This window comes from Ictalurus furcatus, chromosome 16 (assembly GCF_023375685.1).
Source record: "Ictalurus furcatus strain D&B chromosome 16, Billie_1.0, whole genome shotgun sequence".
Lineage (NCBI taxonomy): Eukaryota > Metazoa > Chordata > Actinopteri > Siluriformes > Ictaluridae > Ictalurus > Ictalurus furcatus.
This window is the reverse complement of record NC_071270.1, coordinates 28,836,139-28,853,800: the sequence shown is the minus strand read 5'-3', so window position 1 is coordinate 28,853,800 and position 17,662 is coordinate 28,836,139. Positions and strand designations below refer to the sequence as shown.

Below are 17,662 nucleotides of genomic sequence, written 5' to 3'. Positions count from 1 at the left end.
TAATAATCCAAGTCATTAGAATATTAAACAATGTAGCCTAATCATGGTGTGTGTGTGTGTGCGCAGTAAATCCGGACCAACTGGTGCAACAAGTTCCCACATGTTTCCTAAAGACTGAAAACAGCTTTGTGTCCTGTGACAGGGTGGCAGGGCAGGAACAAAGAGATGGGCCTTTTTTTTTTTTAAACCACCTGAAACATGGAAGAGTTAAAATGTCAGAACACACACATACACACACACACACACACACACACATTAACAGCACAGAATGACAAGGAATCGGTTCTTTGAAATGACTCATTCGGTTAATTAGAGTAATTAATCAGTGTGTGTGTGTATCCCACGCGCACATTTGTCATGAACATTAACGCAAACCCTCTATTACCTCTTATTTTTATTATGTGTATTATTTTTATTCTCAGTGCATTATAATGGCTATTATTCATCACTGATAAACCATAAACCTCACAAACACCCGTGCATGCGTTTTGTGAGTCTTACCCCCCCCAAAAAAAGGTGTGTCAGTGTGGAGAGGAGGAGGCCATTTTGTAGTGCGCGTGCATGCCAGTGTTATTAGTGCGCTGAGCGTCAGGAGCAGGAAGTGTCGCTGCTGCTGCCTTTGTGTTCACAGCGGAGTGAAATTGTGTGTCTGTGGGAGTGGACCTGGACCGGACCGGGACCTGGAGCTAGACTGGACCGGACACAGCACACACAGCTCTGATTCTGCAGCTTTTTGTCCTCCTCCTCATGTCCATACTGCTGTTTCTCCTCGCCTCAGGCTGCTCTGCTGTGAGATGGATGGGTAAGTGTGTTAGGTTGTGTTTGTGTTGTTTATTCTCCTTCATTCTTAATCTCAGACCTTTAGGTGATTTCTCCTTGCTTTGCATGCTGCACATTATATTACAGCATAATATCCCTGATTGTACTGTATTCTAAAAGAATATTGCATTAAATGAGATTAGAATCAGAGAGATGTGTTGAGCGGAAATGGTACAGGGGCTGAACGCGCTTCTGATCTGGGAACTGTTGTTGTTTTTGTTATTGTTGTTGTCTTATTTTCGGGTTCTGGAGCTGACCTGAGGATTCACAGCTTTACATTTCAACACTTTGGATAATTCCGGAAGGCGGAATAAAGACTAAAGCGGAAGTGTTTTGTAACATTTTGTTGCGTGTGTGTGTGTGTGTGTGTGTGTGTGTGTGTGTGTGAGAGAGAGAGAGAGAGAGAGAGAGAGAGATTCTGGGTGTAACAACAGCAAAGTTGTCTTTGAGGAAGTGGAGCTGCTCTGAATATAATCCCTGATCAAATCTACATGTAAAACTCTCCTCCAGCATCAGGGTGTAAAATAAAATAACATGCAGCCTAAAAGTTTCTTATTTACGGATTGATTGCATTTATGTAGATTTTACACTAAGCTTGTGTTTTTATTTCATTTTTTTTCTCTCAGAGTGAAGGTAATAAGCAGGCTGCCATTTTAAAGCCATTAAAGGGGCGTTTCTGTCGAGAACATTCACAATCATTTTAGACTTCACACAAATACAGTAGATCCTCTCTCTCTCTGTGTGTGTGTGTGGTGATGATGATGATGATGGTTCCACAGGCGCCATGTTGCTTATACATTCTGTTTAAAAGGCGAGCGGATGATTGTTTACAAGCGCGTGCGTGGGAAGTCGCGTGCGCGAGCGCTCAATGGTGGTGGGCGGGGACACGCCATATTTATAACCATTTATTTATTTATGCGGGGGTGTATATATATATATATATATATATATATATATATATATAAAAATAATACAGGCTCATAAGTAGAGCATGAAGCCCAACTTTCCTTTACATGTATTATTTTTTTTTATAATAAATTGAGCCTCAGTCGTGCTGGTGCGATGATTTGCATGGGTATTTTAGATTTATACAAATGTCTTAATGTTATGAGAGATCTTAAAAACATTTCCCAGATGCATTAAACCTCGTTATTGTTCCACGTTCTCCTCACAGAACGACAAAGAAACTAAACACACTTTTTATTTTAATGTGTAGACCCCAGAACACTTGGTTCTAGCTTTCCAGTGGAACCGTTTTTCTATACACAACCTCTAAGAACCCTTCAGAGTGCTAGATCCACCTGTGTGTACACAGAATGTAGGCTATTGTTAGAGTCACACAGACTACATGTGAGTGTAATGAGAGAAGTGAAAGCGTAAGGTTATGTGCTTTGCTCTCACTCCTCCTGGGGATTTCCAGGGTTGGATAGGGAAAAAACGCACTCCTGCCAGGATTAGCGCATAAACACACCACGCAACAGAACTGGTTCGAACCCGGTACACATCCCACACCTGCACATTAAAGGGTTAAAGGTGTGTCTGCATTTTAAATGTAAGCATGTAGATGGTGCAGCTTATTTTGCATTTATTTAAGAATTCAAGTGGATGTCAAACCTTCACTGAAGTTTAAAGATGACGTTTGTAATGTGTTTCTAAACCTGTATACTTTACAATATTGCCCCTTTTCCACAAAAGGCAACCCATGATGCATTGTGGCATACATAGATTTAAGGATTGCCTATGTTTTCATTGTTATTCATTTCTCCTCAGCAGATATCTCAAGCTACAGCTAATTGTGTTAGCTAGTGAGTAATCTTCACTACCAGATTATTTTTGTGCTAAATGAATTTAGTTAAATGAATTAGCCGGGATAGAACATCTAGCCTGGCTAAGTTTAGTGTAAAAAATATTTCATCAAAGGCTAGAAAAGGCCAAATTTCATGTGGTGTAATGAAGGTAAAAGTCAGAAAAATCAGGATGGTTTCTGTAAGTTAGAATAGATGATTGAGGAACTGTTTGAATGTTTGATTTAAATGATGTGGTCCAATCATAATATTTGGTTTAATGGTCTTTATTTTTGTTTAGAGTTGTATGTACTCTGAATAGCTGTGAGAGGAGAGAGGAGTCCACATGGAGTTCCCAAATACACAATGTGATTTTAAAAGCCTTCTAATATAAGTACTGTAATCTCAACAATAACAGAACGGGGTAAAGGTGTGGACTGAGGTAGCGGTGTGGAACATGGTAAAGGTGTGGACTGAGGTAAAGGTGTAGAACATGGTAAAGGTGTGGCATGAGGGTGCATAGAATGTAATAAAGTGGTGGCATGAGAGGCCGTGGAACCTAATAAAGGTGAGAACTGAGGTAAAGGGGTGGACTGAGGGGGCGTGGAACGTAATAAAGGTGAGAACTGAGGTAAAGGGGTGGACTGAGGGGGCGTGGAACGTAATAAAGGTGAGAACTGAGGTAAAGGGGTGGACTGAGGGGGCGTGGAACGTAATAAAGGTGAGAACTGAGGTAAAGGGGTGGACTGAGGGGGCGTGGAACGTACTAAAGGTGAGAACTGAGGTAAAGGGGTGGCCTGAGGGGGCGTGGAACGTAATAAAGGTGAGAACTGAGGTAAAGGGGTGGCCTGAGGGGGCGTGGAACGTAATAAAGGTGAGAACTGAGGTAAAGGGGTGGCCTGAGGGGGCGTGGAACGTAATAAAGGTGAGAACTGAGGTAAAGGGGTGGCCTGAGGGGGCGTGGAACGTAATAAAGGTGAGAACTGAGGTAAAGGGGTGGCCTGAGGGGGCGTGGAACGTAATAAAGGTGAGAACTGAGGTAAAGGGGTGGCCTGAGGGGGCGTGGAACGTAATAAAGGTGAGAACTGAGGTAAAGGGGTGGCCTGAGGGGGCGTGGAACGTAGTAAAGGTGAGAACTGAGGTAAAGGGGTGGCCTGAGGGGGCGTGGAACGTAATGAAGGTGAGAACTGAGGTAAAGGGGTGGCCTGAGGGGGCGTGGAACGTAATGAAGGTGAGAACTGAGGTAAAGGGGTGGACTGAGGGGGCGTGGAACGTACTAAAGGTGAGAACTGAGGTAAAGCGGTGGACTGAGGGGGTGTGGAAGTAATAAAGGTGAGAATGAAGGGACTTGGAACCTAATAAAGGTGTGGCCTGAGGGGGTGTGGAATGTTTTATAAAGGTGTGGACTGAGGTAAAGGTGTATGTTGAGACGGTGTGTAATTGTGTTTTAATTCTTATGAGTTATCCCACTGGGGAACACAGGATTCTGTGTAGAATTCATACAACAAAGTAAGAACTCTTGAACTTTTTTTTTTTTTTTTTTTTTTTCTTTCCCTTTTTTCTCTCTGTGTGTGTGTGTGTGTGTGTGTGTGTGTGTGCGCACACTGTTAAAGCCGATAATCCTTACATTTCCTCAGCTCTATGACGAAGTTTTTAAAGATATGGTAACAAGGCTGGTGATTCCTGTCTGAAATAAAAATGTCGTGTGGTAAAAGTCATGGTAGTTTATAGAGCTGAATAAAGTGGGCGTTACTCCATGGTCTAATGTCGTAATGAGACGTGTGGATCGGTGACAGTTCGGACCGTAGCAGTAGTAGGGTAGAGGACTCTGTGTGTTGTGTATAATGTAATCAGATATTTAATCATATATTTCCTTTTTCTTCAGAGAAATGAAATGTAGAAGTGCAGGAGCTCTAATAGAGTGCGGAGTGTTTGCTGTTTTGTGGAGTGTGTTTTCGTGGAGTGTTTGCCGTTTGGTGAAGTGTATTTTCGTGGAGTGTTTGCCGGCTCTCTCAGGTATGAAGTAATGCTGCTGGATATTGTGGCATAGTTAAACCTGATCTGATCTCCTGCTCGCTCATCTGCAAACTGGCCTAACCTGTCCTTATGAGCAACGTCCTTACCTAGTATACAAGGTGACTGGCTCATATCCTACTGAACAGGTGAGCTCTCTCGGATCTCCTTTCTGTGAGATGTTTTCCGTGTCTCTCCTCTTGTACGAACTCTGCGTTGGAATATAGATCGTCTAAAACTGCTTCAGCGTGGTTTCGTAACATGAATGAGCAACGTCCGCTCACACACACAGCATTGTCCAGGGCCGCAACCTAATAATGACTGGAGAGAGGTCTGGCTTGAGGTTCTCACTGTGAGGCAGAATTGCTTTTTTAGGCATTTGGAGGGACAAACCCATGTGTATTTTGGGGAATACTTTATTATGGGTGTTGGATAAAAGCAGGGGAGTTGAGGGGCGGGGAACTGCCAGAGGAATTCCCTTAATCCGTGTGTTCAGTGGCCTAAAACTGAGCAACTTGCACACGTCCTCTTTGTGAATGACGTCATCGAGTGTTACAGCTTCACTTCCTGTTGAGACGAAGAGTGAATACGATGTGTGTTCAGTGTTGTGTACGAGACGTGCGGCTGCAGAAGCGTATAAGCGGAAGTGATTGGTCCTGCTCAGGGCTTTTGTTAATTAAAACGATTTGATCTTTGCGTGTTGCGTAGCTTCATAAACCGGTTCAACGACCCGGGAAGGTTCAGAATGATGCTTTTCTCATTTTAGTGCATAACTTCATAGCTTTAGATGTGCATCGGTGTGACTATGACGGATCGGTGTGCGTTTAATATCAGGTAACTTGTTTCTAGCGTGTTGTTTTTCTTGTGTTTTGATTGAGATGTGTTGTGGAGCTGAAACGGTGGAGGGTTTTGTTTCTGCACTGGAAGGAAAATAGCTAAGAACCAAAATTACAGTGATTAGAGAAATCACGCTTAAATGCGCGCGCGCGCGCGTGTGTGTGTGTGTGTGTGTGTGTGTGTGTGTGTGTGTGTGTGTGTGTGTGTGTGGCAGCAGTGTGTTGTACACTGAAGTGGTTTTGGTGTTACAGGCTGCTATTAGGGCAGAGGATTTTAAAAGATCTGTTTTGAAGCTTGGCGACGTAGCAGTGCGTCTCTTCTGTCGTATGATTGTGGCTCTAACCCTAAGCAACCGCTGAGCTCTCATTTTCTATGTATTTTCATGACCTGAAGCAGCAATTCCAGACACAGTTTAACTGGGATGTTCTCCATTCTATGCAAATTTGATAAGACTCTGTAAAGCAACAAATCCAGGTGTGGCGTTTCTTCAGCTCCATGCTCACAACTTTAGTTCCTGCAGAAATGGCATGAAATTGTATAACCTCCATAATTAAATTTCTTCTGTTATATACACACTCTCATTAAATGGGTACCGAAACGTTAGGAAGAAAAAGAAAGCTCGGAAGGAAGTCTCGGAGATCTTTGGTGCCTCTGGTGAGGGTATGTAACTAGTACAGTTAGCTCAATTTGCCAATCTAATCCGAGACCGTGCTAGCTCCCTCTGCCGAGATAACAGCTCTCGGTCTTCTCCTATAATGCCTTGAGGTTGGAGAATACATGGTGAGGGATCTGTGTTGTGTTTGCGATTGTTTGATATCCATGAGTGTAGAGTATTTTTGTGTATTGTAATATATTGTTCGTCACGATGTTGATGATGTCATATCGTCACGCCGCCCGACTCTGTGGTCAGCGTTAGGACTCTCTAGGGCCGATAACATTTTAAACTATTTCAATCACATGCTTGTGTAGTTTTATGTTCATGAAAGGAGGGTAAAAATGAATCTTTTTTTATGAATACTTCAGACAGGAAAGCCACTTTTCCGTGCACGTTTCTGATTTTGTGAAGCTTCATGTCCACGTTGAGGAGAACTGGTTTTCTTGGCGCCGCCCCTTGTCCTGCACTCGTACACCACATGAAGGACGTTCTGTAGTACACACGTCAGGATTGTTTGTTTGTTATGTGATACGCGTGTGTATGAGTGTCGTGCGGTTAGTGAATTGTGCGTGTGTGTGCTGATTGTACTTGGTCATTAGATGGACATACTTCACGTGAGAGGAGCTTCACGTGTACGGCTGCAGCGTTGTCGGCCGCTCTGTTTGACGCCGGAGCCGCCGGCGGCGGTTTCCCGTCTTCCCTGCAGTTTTATTTCTCAGTTTGACGCCTTTTCTTGTCTCGTTAGGACGCAGACTTGGACAGTAGCTAAGGGATTAGAGGTAACATGATCCGTTTAGTCTGTACGGTCAACGTGATGCAAAAAGCTTTAAATAAATATTTTTATTTGTTTGTTGTTTTGGGTCTTCTCGGTGGAATAGAGGCACATTTTCTCTACGTGTGTACCTCCCGTCTCTTTCAGCTTTTTCACTGTCCACTAAATTCACCCTCTCATATGTGGACCACGTGACACCTTCTTCGTTCTAACATCCTTATTTCCCGTGTGTGAAACTCCTTCCTCACGCTCGTGTTTAGCCGAGATCGTCGCCGTCGTCCTCTCCTGCTGTTCCGCTAATCCTCAGCGCTGGATCTGATGCCTCTGAGCGGCACAGAACCTCTCTCATGTTCTGCAGATTCTTTGTGCTAATGGAGAGATGCTTCATTAAGATTCTCATCATCGTGCAGAACTTCTGTAGTTCGAGGCTGATATGAGGCCTGGAGTTTTTATTCCACTAAATGGAATGTTGTAGGACACAGCGGTGTGGTGTGTCGTGGTACGCTAACAAACCGTATCCTGAGATATCTGTACGCTGGATGAGTCTGAGTGATTGTTTATCCATCTCGTAGCAGAACCTGTGAAAATAGGAGGGGTTTCACTGGAGGCTTTGGAGGTGGAGATTAGTCAGTAAATCAATAATAAATCATCTAAAAAAAAATGTATATATACTACTGAGTTGATTTTCTTTGATGTAAAATTAAATTACAACAGGCTTTCATTTATTTGACGATAAAATATGAATGTTGCGTGTCTCTCTCTCTCTCTCTCTCTCTCTCTCTCTCTCTCTCTCTCAATGAGTAAACCAAACAAAGCCGAGGGTGCCAATACTTTAATCAGATTTTTTTTTTTAAAAAAATTGCAAGAATATTGAGTCACCATTATCAAAACAAAAAAGGAAGGAAATACATTTTTTTTTTTTTTTTTGTACCTGAATCTCAAGCAGCGTTCTCTCGAACATTATTATACCCTGTGTAGGAGAATATTTAGTGAACAGGAGAATCAGATTGGTCTGATTTTGAATTCGGTCGGTGCATTAAAGTTGTAAAATAAAGCTAAATAATCACAGGCTAGTAAATTATATCATCATACGGAAAAATAAGACTTGGAGACTGGGGGGGGGGGGGACCACCCAAACGTTCTCACAGTAAAATGCAACACAAACTAAGCTGAGGGTGCCAATACTTTCATCTGAGTAAGTGTAGACAGAATGACTCGTTACCTTTGTCTGGAAGTATTAATAATCTAACGGTCATTCTAAAGCTGCACCGCGGACGGCGTTGGATCGATTCGAGCGCTGCAGCGTCCTGCTCTGCCCCGTGTAGGGAGCGTATATAGTGAACAGTGGGTTTGAGATTTTAAAGATGGCCGGCGTTTAAAGTCAAAAGCGGTAAAGTTACGCTAAATATCCGTGTTTATATACGAACACGTCTGTGTAAATGAATAAAAACGAGTTTTCCTTTTAAATTGTGCAGAAGAATGAGGTTATAAAAGAGGGAGAAACTTTATCAGACGGCTGGAGGCGTGGCGTCCGTCTGAAAGACGTGTTTCCTCCAGCTTTATCTCCGTCTCTTACGGAGGTTGGACGGTTTTTCTCCTGCGTTTGATAGCGGTGAGTTTCATGCTGCTCTGACACAGGAAGCTCTGCTGCCCATTTCCTTGTTTTCTGCCATCTCACTTCCTGTTCAGCTCAGGAGAGAGAGAGAGAATATGGAGTGTGTCTCGGTGACTCATTCTTTCCACTTTCCTGAAAATCTCTTTCAACTCTGTTTTCTCCTCATTTATCCACACGCCGTTCTGCACACTCGTCTGAGGCTCAGCAGCGAGACTTCAATTCAATCTATTACATTTTGGCTTTGTTCCAAAATTATTGGCATCGTGTGATAGAACGGTCGCAGGTGATTGGATAAAGGGAATTTGCACGCCCTTATTCAAAACCTATTTTGCATTTCTTCTAAAAATAAAAAAAAAATCTCTTCTAAAAGGCAAAGCACTGGACACCCAAATAAATAAATAAATAAATAAACCAACCCACATGGTGATCTGTAAAAACATGTTTGTGTTTGTTTTTAATCAGTTTGTGTCTGATTAAAAACCTATAAAATATGAGGTGAAGATAAAACAGACAGACTGTGGAAGTGGAGTAACGGGGAAAATAAAAGGCTGTGAAAGATGAAGCAGGATTACTGCTGCGGTAAACACAGTCAGACATTTTCCAAAATCTTCTACAAGCTCGTTAGAACTCACAGGAAGTGACTCGGTGCTGTTCTTCTGCCCAGAGGACACGGGGTTCCACCTATTAACAACTCTGGGGGTGCCAATAATTCTGAAAGCAAGGTTTTGCAGGTAAAAAAAAAAGGCGTTTCATTTTAAAACCCTGTAAGTTTCAGATCAAAATATCAGTCGTGTCCTCAGTTACAGAGATACCTCCGCTCTTCTCACTGTTCCTGAGGAGACGCGGAAAAGAGGAAGAGCAAACGGAGAAAATGAAGGGAAAAGGTAAAAATGAAGGAAAAGAATGATGGGAAAAGGAAGTGATATAAAAGAACAGAAGGAAGAGAAAAGAAAGGACGGTAAAATAACGATAAAAGGAAGGACGATATGAATAAAAAGAGAGAGAAAATGGTGCAAGCAAAAATCAATAGAGAGGGAAGAGAGAGGTGAGACTGGAGCTTCACTCGTTTCTCTCTCTCTCTGTCTGTCTCCCCCCTCTCTCTCTCCCTCTGACCCCTCTCTCTCTCTCTCTCTCTCTCTCTCTCCCTCTGTCCCCCTCTCTCTCCCTCTCTCTCTTTGTCTCTCCCTATCTCACCTACACTCTCTCTCTCTCTCTCTCTCTCTCTCTCCCTCTGTCCTCCTCTCTCTCCCTCTCTCTCTTTGTCTCTCCCTATCTCACCTACTCTCTCTCTCTCTCTCTCTCCCCCCTCTGTCCTCCTCTCTCTCCCTCTCTCTCTTTGTCTCTCCCTATCTCACCTACTCTCTCTCTCTCTCTCTCTCTCTCTCTCTCTCTCTCCCTCTGTCCTCCTCTCTCTCCCTCTCTCTCTTTGTCTCTCCCTATCTCACCTACTCTCTCTCTCTCTCTCTCCCCCCCCTCTGTCCTCCTCTCTCTCCCTCTCTCTCTTTGTCTCTCCCTATCTCACCTACTCTCTCTCTCTCTCTCTCTCTCTCTCTCCCTCTGTCCTCCTCTCTCTCCCTCTCTCTCTTTGTCTCTCCCTCTTACCTACTCTCTCTCTCTCCCTCTGTCCCCCTCTCTCTCCCTCTCTCTGTCTCCCCCTATCTCACCTACTCTCTCTCTCCCTCTGTCCCCCTCTCTCTCCCTCTCTCTGTCTCCCCCTATCTCACCTACTCTCTCTCTCTCTCTCTCTCTCTCTCTCTCTCTCTCTCTCTCTCTCTCTGTCTCCCTCTGTCCCCCCTCTCTCCCTCTGACCCCTCTCTCCCTCCCTCCCTCTCTTTGTCTCTCCCTATCTCACCTACACTCTCTCTCTCTCTCTCTCCCCCTCTGTCCCCCTCTCTCTCCCTCTCTCTCTTTGTCTCTCCCTCTATCCCCCTCTCTCTCCCTCTATCCCCCTCTCTCTCTTTGTCTCTCCCTATCTCACCTACTCTCTCTCCCCCTCTCTCTCCCTCTATCCCCCTCTCTCTCTTTGTCTCTCCCTATCTCACCTACTCTCTCTCCCCCTCTCTCCCCCTCTCTCTCCCTCTCTCCCTTTGTCTCTCCCTATCTCACCCCCCCCGGTGTGATGTTTTGAGGTGTTTTTGCTGACAGGAAGTAGAATTCAGGAACAGAGGGAGTTGAGAAGTTTTCTTTCTGCCTTTTTGTTTAGTTTCTTTTTCTTCGTGAGGATTTTCTCCCTCTGTGTTTTTTGGATTCTTTTCCTCTCGAGGATCTGCAGAAGCAGTGTTGTTAACTCGTCGTGTTTCCTGGCTCTTCAGGGAAGGCTTTTTCTTCTCGGTGATGTAGTTGAGGTTCAGACTGAAACGTAACCGAAGTTCTGCAGAGGTTCAGGTGAGGAGCTGCGGCTCCCGAAACCTCGTTTACACGGAAATCTGCAGCGGAATCGGCTCTGTAGCCGGAGGGGCGGGTCTGAGCTCTGCTGGTGTTCCTCTTCCTGTCATTAATCGTGTGTGTGTGTGTGTGTGTGTGTGTGTGTGTGTGTGTGTGTGTGTGTGTGTGTGTGTGTGTGTTGCACTGCTCACTTAAATCTAAGGGAAGGAAACATCAGTTCCCAAAATGCTCAACTTCTCTTTTAATCTGTGGCTTCATTTTAGCATCATTTCATCTTTGTTCTTTCTTAATCGAGTATATAACAATAGAAATTTCTACTGAAGACTGTTAAAATAAAACATAATAAAATAATAAAACCTCAGCTCTAGTCGTTTCCGAATGAAGCGCAGGGCCAGTGTTTTTGCGAGACGTCTGGATTTCAGTTTAATTATTAAATACGTTTCTGAAAATTTGCGAAAGAAACAGTTTTTCCATCAGCGACTGGTGTGTAAAATCGAATGTGCGTGTGTGTTTGTTTATTTCTGTTTATATTGCGATAGTGAGACATTTTATTAAACAGTGTTTTTGTTTATTTGGATAAAAAATATTTGAGCAGTTTCTCTGACGATGTTTGTGGACTCTGCGTGGTGATAAAATAATTATTCGCTCATAAATATTCATGTGGAGTGAAACATGTGGCTCATTTTTCTAAAATAATGAATTTCTGTTTGTCTTTTTGAGCATCGCACTGTCCTGAAAGACACTTCCTCCTTCTCCACCGTGATCACGTACGAGTTCGGTGGAGAAGGTGGATTTAAGATGGCGTGATGGAGGAGGAAGGAGCACAACGCTCTGTAACCTCTTCACAAACCCCAACAATGAAGCTGCCACTTCAGTTATTTCCTAATCGGCTTTAAAAACCCGAAACACAGCAGTGGTGTCACGTGAAGCGGGCTCGGCGTGAAGCTGACTCTTGTGATGTAGATTCATGAAGCTGACTCTTGTGATGTCGATTCATGAAGCTGACTCCCTGTGAAGCTGACTCGGTGTGAAGCTGACTCGGTGTGATGTAGATTCATGAAGCTGACTTGGCGTGAAGCTGACTCTTGTGATGTAGATTCATGAAGCTGACTCGGTGTGATGTAGATTCATGAAGCTGACTCGGTGTGATGTAGATTCATGAAGCTGACTCGGTGTGATGTAGATTCATGAAGCTGACTCGGTGTGATGTAGATTCATGAAGCTGACTCGGTGTGATGTAGATTCATGAAGCTGACTCGGTGTGATGTAGATTCATGAAGCTGACTCGGTGTGATGTAGATTCATGAAGCTGACTCGGTGTGAAGCTGACTCGCTGTGATGTAGACTCGTGAAGCTGACTCGGTCAGGATTCTGTGAGTTTGCTTGTGAACAAACAGCCGCTCGAGCTCCATCTGTTTCAGTTTATGCGACGACTCTCCCTGTGTTTCCTCCTCACACTGAACAACATTCATCCTGAAGGAAAAACTCCATCCTCAGAGTTTCAGTCTGATCCTGAAGAGAGGTGTGTGTGTGTGTGTGTGTGTGTGTGTGTGTGTGTGTGTGTGTGTGGTGTCAGTGGTGTCAGTGTTGCTTTGCTGGAAATTACAGAGGCTGGATTTTGAGACCCCACCAAACACTCACACACCCTCCATTTTACACTCTCTCTCTCTCTCTCACACACACACACACACACACACACACACACACACACACACAGCTCCTGGCACGGCCCAAACACATGGCACTTTGTTGGCGAGTGAAACGTTAGCGCTCGTCTGATTGGGTTCTCCCCTTACACCCAGCCTTTAACACACACTTCAGCTCCTGTGATTAAAAATTTATTTCACATGGTCTCAGTTTTAAGATCAGTTTGAGTTTTTGTCTCGGACTAAATATTTTTATTAGAGATAAATAAGGTGAGTGCATTAGCCCCACCCACCCCCACCCCCACCAGGTTTGTTACTTTATAAATTAGCATTCTTAAACATTTGATTACATTATTGTTAGCCTAATGGCCTAACGTTAGCTACCCTGCTAGTGTAACTGTCTGCGGGTTTATTTAGGGTTGATCTAATGGTAGGCTTGACGTTAGCTAGCTTGTTCGTGAGATTAGAGCGCTGCTGCTTGAAGGGATAACGTTAGCTAAAGTATCTGTTGCGTCACCAGAATTAGCGCAGCGCTGTGTTTAGGAAGCTAATGTTGTTAGCTGAGCCGTGTGACTGGTGCTGTTTGATGATTGTGTGTCGCTTGTACTCCGTGAGCCGATTTATTGAACAGATCTTTACTTTCTTGTCCGCGGCTTTTGCTCCGTTATTACAGGTTTTTCTTCCTCCGATTCTTTTCCTTGAACTCTTTATTGTTGATGTCCTCGATGTGCTTTAGATTTCAGTAAAGGAGCCATAACAAAAACTCTTCGATTGTGTTGTGAGGCCAAGGCCAAACAAGTATGTGGTTTTTTTTTCTCTCCTCTTGAGCTCCTGATGCGCTCCTCCTGTCATGTTTTGGCTGCTTGCTGGTGATGGCTCTTTGTTGGCATTCTCTCCGTCTCTGGCTCGTTTCCTCGCTGTCCTCGTTTTGGCCGCGAGTGTCATTGTTCTACTGTACCATGGAGCTTCGGATTTAATAAGCTCCTCACTTTTCATCTCCGAGGAACGAGAGCAGAGTGGTGACCTGGATTAGACCAGGATCTAACTGCACTAACGTTTCTCTCATTTTATTTATCCCTTACATAGCTTAGCTCTCCGTCTCTGCTTCCAGTACGGTTTTTCCTTTTACTCGGCAAACTATTTACATTGCTGTGTAATCAGGGTATTTGCCTCAAGGTGATCTCCGTCACTGGAATGTTCTACCTGCTCCAGGCCTGGTGGAGCTCATTGTAATCCAGCTGCCTGAGTCAGTGTGTCTGTATGGAGGAGGTCAGGGTCAGATTTAGGCTTCTGAAAAGGTGCATCTGCGAGCAGGTCAGGACCTGATTCACGTGACATGAGCGTGTTCACTAGGGGGCACTGTCACGTGAAAAACTCCCCCAAAATCTACAGAAAACGGAAAGCAAAAACGAGCAATAAACCCCCTCTCCATCAGTACGCTTACCCATAAACCCCCTCTCCGTCAGTACGCTCACCCATAAACCCCCTCTCCGTCAGTACGCTTACCCATAAACCCCCTCTCCGTCAGTACGCTCACCCATAAACCCCCTCTCCGTCAGTACGCTTACCCATAAACCCCCTCTCCGTCAGTACGCTCACCCATAAACCCCCTCTCCGTCAGTACGCTCACCCATAAACCCCCTCTCCGATAGTACGCTCACCCATAAACCCCCTCTCCGTCAGTACGCTTACCCATAACCCCCCTCTCCGTCAGTACGCTTACCCATAAACCCCCTCTCCGTCAGTACGCTCACCCATAAACCCCCTCTCCGTCAGTACGCTCACCCATAAACCCCCTCTCCGTCAGTACGCTCACCCATAAACCCCCTCTCCGTCAGTACGCTTACCCATAAACCCCCCCTCTCTCTCACCACACTTACCCATAAACCCCCTCTCCGTCAGTACGCTTACCCATAACCCCCCTCTCCGTCAGTACGCTTACCCATAAACCCCCTCTCCGTCAGTACGCTTACCCATAACCCCCCTCTCCGTCAGTACGCTTACCCATAAACCCCCTCTCCGTCAGTACGCTTACCCATAAACCCCCTCTCCGTCAGTACGCTTACCCATAAACCCCCTCTCCGTCAGTACGCTTACCCATAAACCCCCTCTCCGTCAGTACGCTTACCCATAAACCCCCTCTCCGTCAGTACGCTCACCCATAAACCCCCTCTCCGATAGTACGCTCACCCATAAACCCCCTCTCCGTCAGTACGCTCATCCATAAACCCCCTCTCCGTCAGTACGCTTACCCATAAACCCCCTCTCTCTCACTACGCTTACCCATAAACCCCCTCTCTCTCACTACGCTTACCCATAAACCCCCTCTCCGTCAGTACGCTTACCCATAAACCCCCTCTCCGTCAGTACGCTTACCCATAAACCCCCTCTCCGTCAGTACGCTTACCCATAAACCCCCTCTCCGTCAGTACGCTTACCCATAAACCCCCTCTCCGTCAGTACGCTTACCCATAAACCCCCTCTCCGTCAGTACGCTTACCCATAAACCCCCTCTCCTTCAGTACGCTTACCCATAAACCCCCTCTCCGTCAGTACGCTTACCCATAAACCCCCTCTCCGTCAGTACGCTTACCCATAAACCCCCTCTCCGTCAGTACGCTCATCCATAAACCCCCTCTCCGTCAGTACGCTCATCCATAAACCCCCTCTCCGTCAGTACGCTTACCCATAAACCCCCTCTCTCTCACTACGCTTACCCATAAACCCCCTCTCCGTCACTACGCTTACCCATAAACCCCCTCTCCGTCAGTACGCTTACCCATAACCCCCCTGCCCCTTTAGTAGGCGTGAACTGCTACCTGAGTCTGATTAATGGCACCTTGAGGGGATTTTATTTTCTGATTAAGTCCCATCACTTCTGTGAGCAGTCTCGTGATGAGTCTCCCAGATTAAAGGAAAGCTGAAAGTATATTAAAAATTCCTCAGTGGCAGTGCAGTCATGTAAGAATGTTCGCCATGCTCCCTGATCCGGATCTCACGCTAGCACCAGCGTGTTCGGCTTGCAGAAAACTCGGCATGTGGAAACTATGAAGGGAAAAAAGTTGGCTGGGAGCAGAAAAATTCAGTCATGCAAATGAAAGGCAAAACACGGCGACGTCACTGCGCACGCTTCACCTCGCTGGGAAGCGGAGCTTTCACTTCTCTGTACGAGCATGTGATGAGGTTTTCACTAACACCTCGGGGTTCAGCCCTCGAGTCCTCCTGCTTCAATCTGCAGCAGGTTTTCAACAGATTTTGTGGAATAAACTTACTAAAAATGGCAGAGGAATGCTTCTGCGCGTTTACCCTCATTACACCTGGATTTCATGAATATGCATAAATATGCAAATTTGGAGCATCCTGGAGCAGCCACGCGGTTGGATATACACAACTAAACTAGCTCGCATTAGTCACAGAGTCTCCACTTACATCCTCGTTTCCGCACTCCTTTATTTCTGATCGTCAGAATCTGTTTTTGTTACCTTGACAACCCTGATGTATTCATAGCATTCTTTAACATTGTGACGTTAGCCAGCTAGCTAGATTAGCATGAAGGTTCTTGGACTAAAATTTAATGCTACTGCGCTGCTGTTGTCATTCTCTAATAATTTGCATACCAAGCCTTGAAATTGTGACATCAGAAAGTGAGTTCATACGTAGCCCCGCCTCCAAATCGGTTTTTGTTCAGAAATATTGCTGCTTTAAATTGCAAAAAAAAGGAATTTAGAAAAAAGGTTTGACTTGAAAAAAATAAAAATCTGTGAAATCAGTTAAACAAAAATGAATAAATAAATAAAAAACTGTGAATGAATAAATAGTTATGATTATTTATTAACGCTTGTATTAACATCTTGTCCATTTATTCTCACTGACTATTCTTTTTTTGCATTTTAATGTTTAATCTTTTATTGTTTAATTCTTTAATCCTTATATGTATCCTGTGGATGTGTATCTAAAGTAAAAATGTAATAATAATAATAATAATAATAATAATAATAATAATAATAATTACTTAGTTGGCATGTCATCCTAGAGAAACCCAAAGTATTGGCCTGTTCACTGTGGTATGTTCACCAATACACACTCGCATATAATAAATACATACACACACACACTGTTGCGGTGTTGCTGAGGCTCGTCGGTCACACACACACACACACACACACACACACGGCTCTGACAGCAGCAGATCTCCTGTAGCTGCTTGGCCTTCTCTGTTTTCTCTGCTGTACTACACAATGCAGCGTGTGTAAAAGGCCCGGCGGCTCGGCCCGGCGGCTCGGCCCGGATCAGGTGACCGCTCGTCTTTCTGCTCGGGCTCTCAGCTGGGTTTCAGTTCTCCGCTCTTGATTACGCTCCTACAATATTTAAAAGGGAAATGGAAACCCGACGCTGGCCCTCCTCGGCCGAGCGCAGTAACACGAGTTCGCAGTTCCTGTTCCTCCTTCATCAGGCTTCTTACAGAACCTTCACGCGGGTCGCGATCACAGTCCCAGCTCCCATTAATATTTACACTCCAGAAAGTTCCAGACGTTTATCGTTATTGATAAAAGAGAAATATTCCTTCATTTCTTTTTATATCAAGCTGAGGAGGAGTGCGTGTGTTTACGTGTCATACATATACTACTGAATATTAACCAGTCAGACGTCACGGAACATTTTACTTCTCTCTGTTTATGTTGGTCGTTGGTGTGCTGCGAGCGCTCAGATCCTCATGAGTTTGAGCTTGAAGATGTTTATGATGTTTAAACAGTGTGTTTAACAGAGAGCCTGAGACCGGCCTTACCTGATATATAGTAGGAGAAAAACATGTATCTCAGCTACTATGTAGACTATACCGTATAGTACGCGGTTTGGGACGCAGCCCACGGCTTCAGTCAGTCGTCTGTTTGCACGTACAGCACGACAGATAATTAACTGCACTGGAAGCTTTCGTAAAATTAAACATGAAACACCAAAACTGTATACGGTCCCGTAACGAAGACCAACTGTACGTCGATACGTGAAATTCTGGAGGGACGGCGTGGCGCGGGGACGTAATGACGTGCTGTTAATCTAACTATGTTCTAGAACATGTAACACGGGAACGTGACAGGAGTTTTCTAAAAGCGACTCATGTAAACACCTTAATCACGA

At 44.7% G+C, this 17,662-nt stretch overlaps 1 protein-coding gene across 2 annotated transcripts in view; it reads left to right on the top strand.

Moving 5' to 3' along the window:
* Positions 1–518: 518 nt before the first annotated feature.
* ptbp3 (polypyrimidine tract binding protein 3) overlaps positions 519–17,662 on the top strand; it is a 60,621-nt gene continuing 43,477 nt past the window's right edge. The window contains exon 1 of one of the 2 annotated variants that reach the window (XM_053644736.1): positions 519–802. In XM_053644736.1, the coding sequence (XP_053500711.1) occupies positions 748–802 (55 nt within the window). In that variant the 5' untranslated portion in view covers positions 519–747. The remainder of the gene's footprint in view (positions 803–17,662) is intronic. The other variant, XM_053644737.1, reaches the window with a different exon arrangement.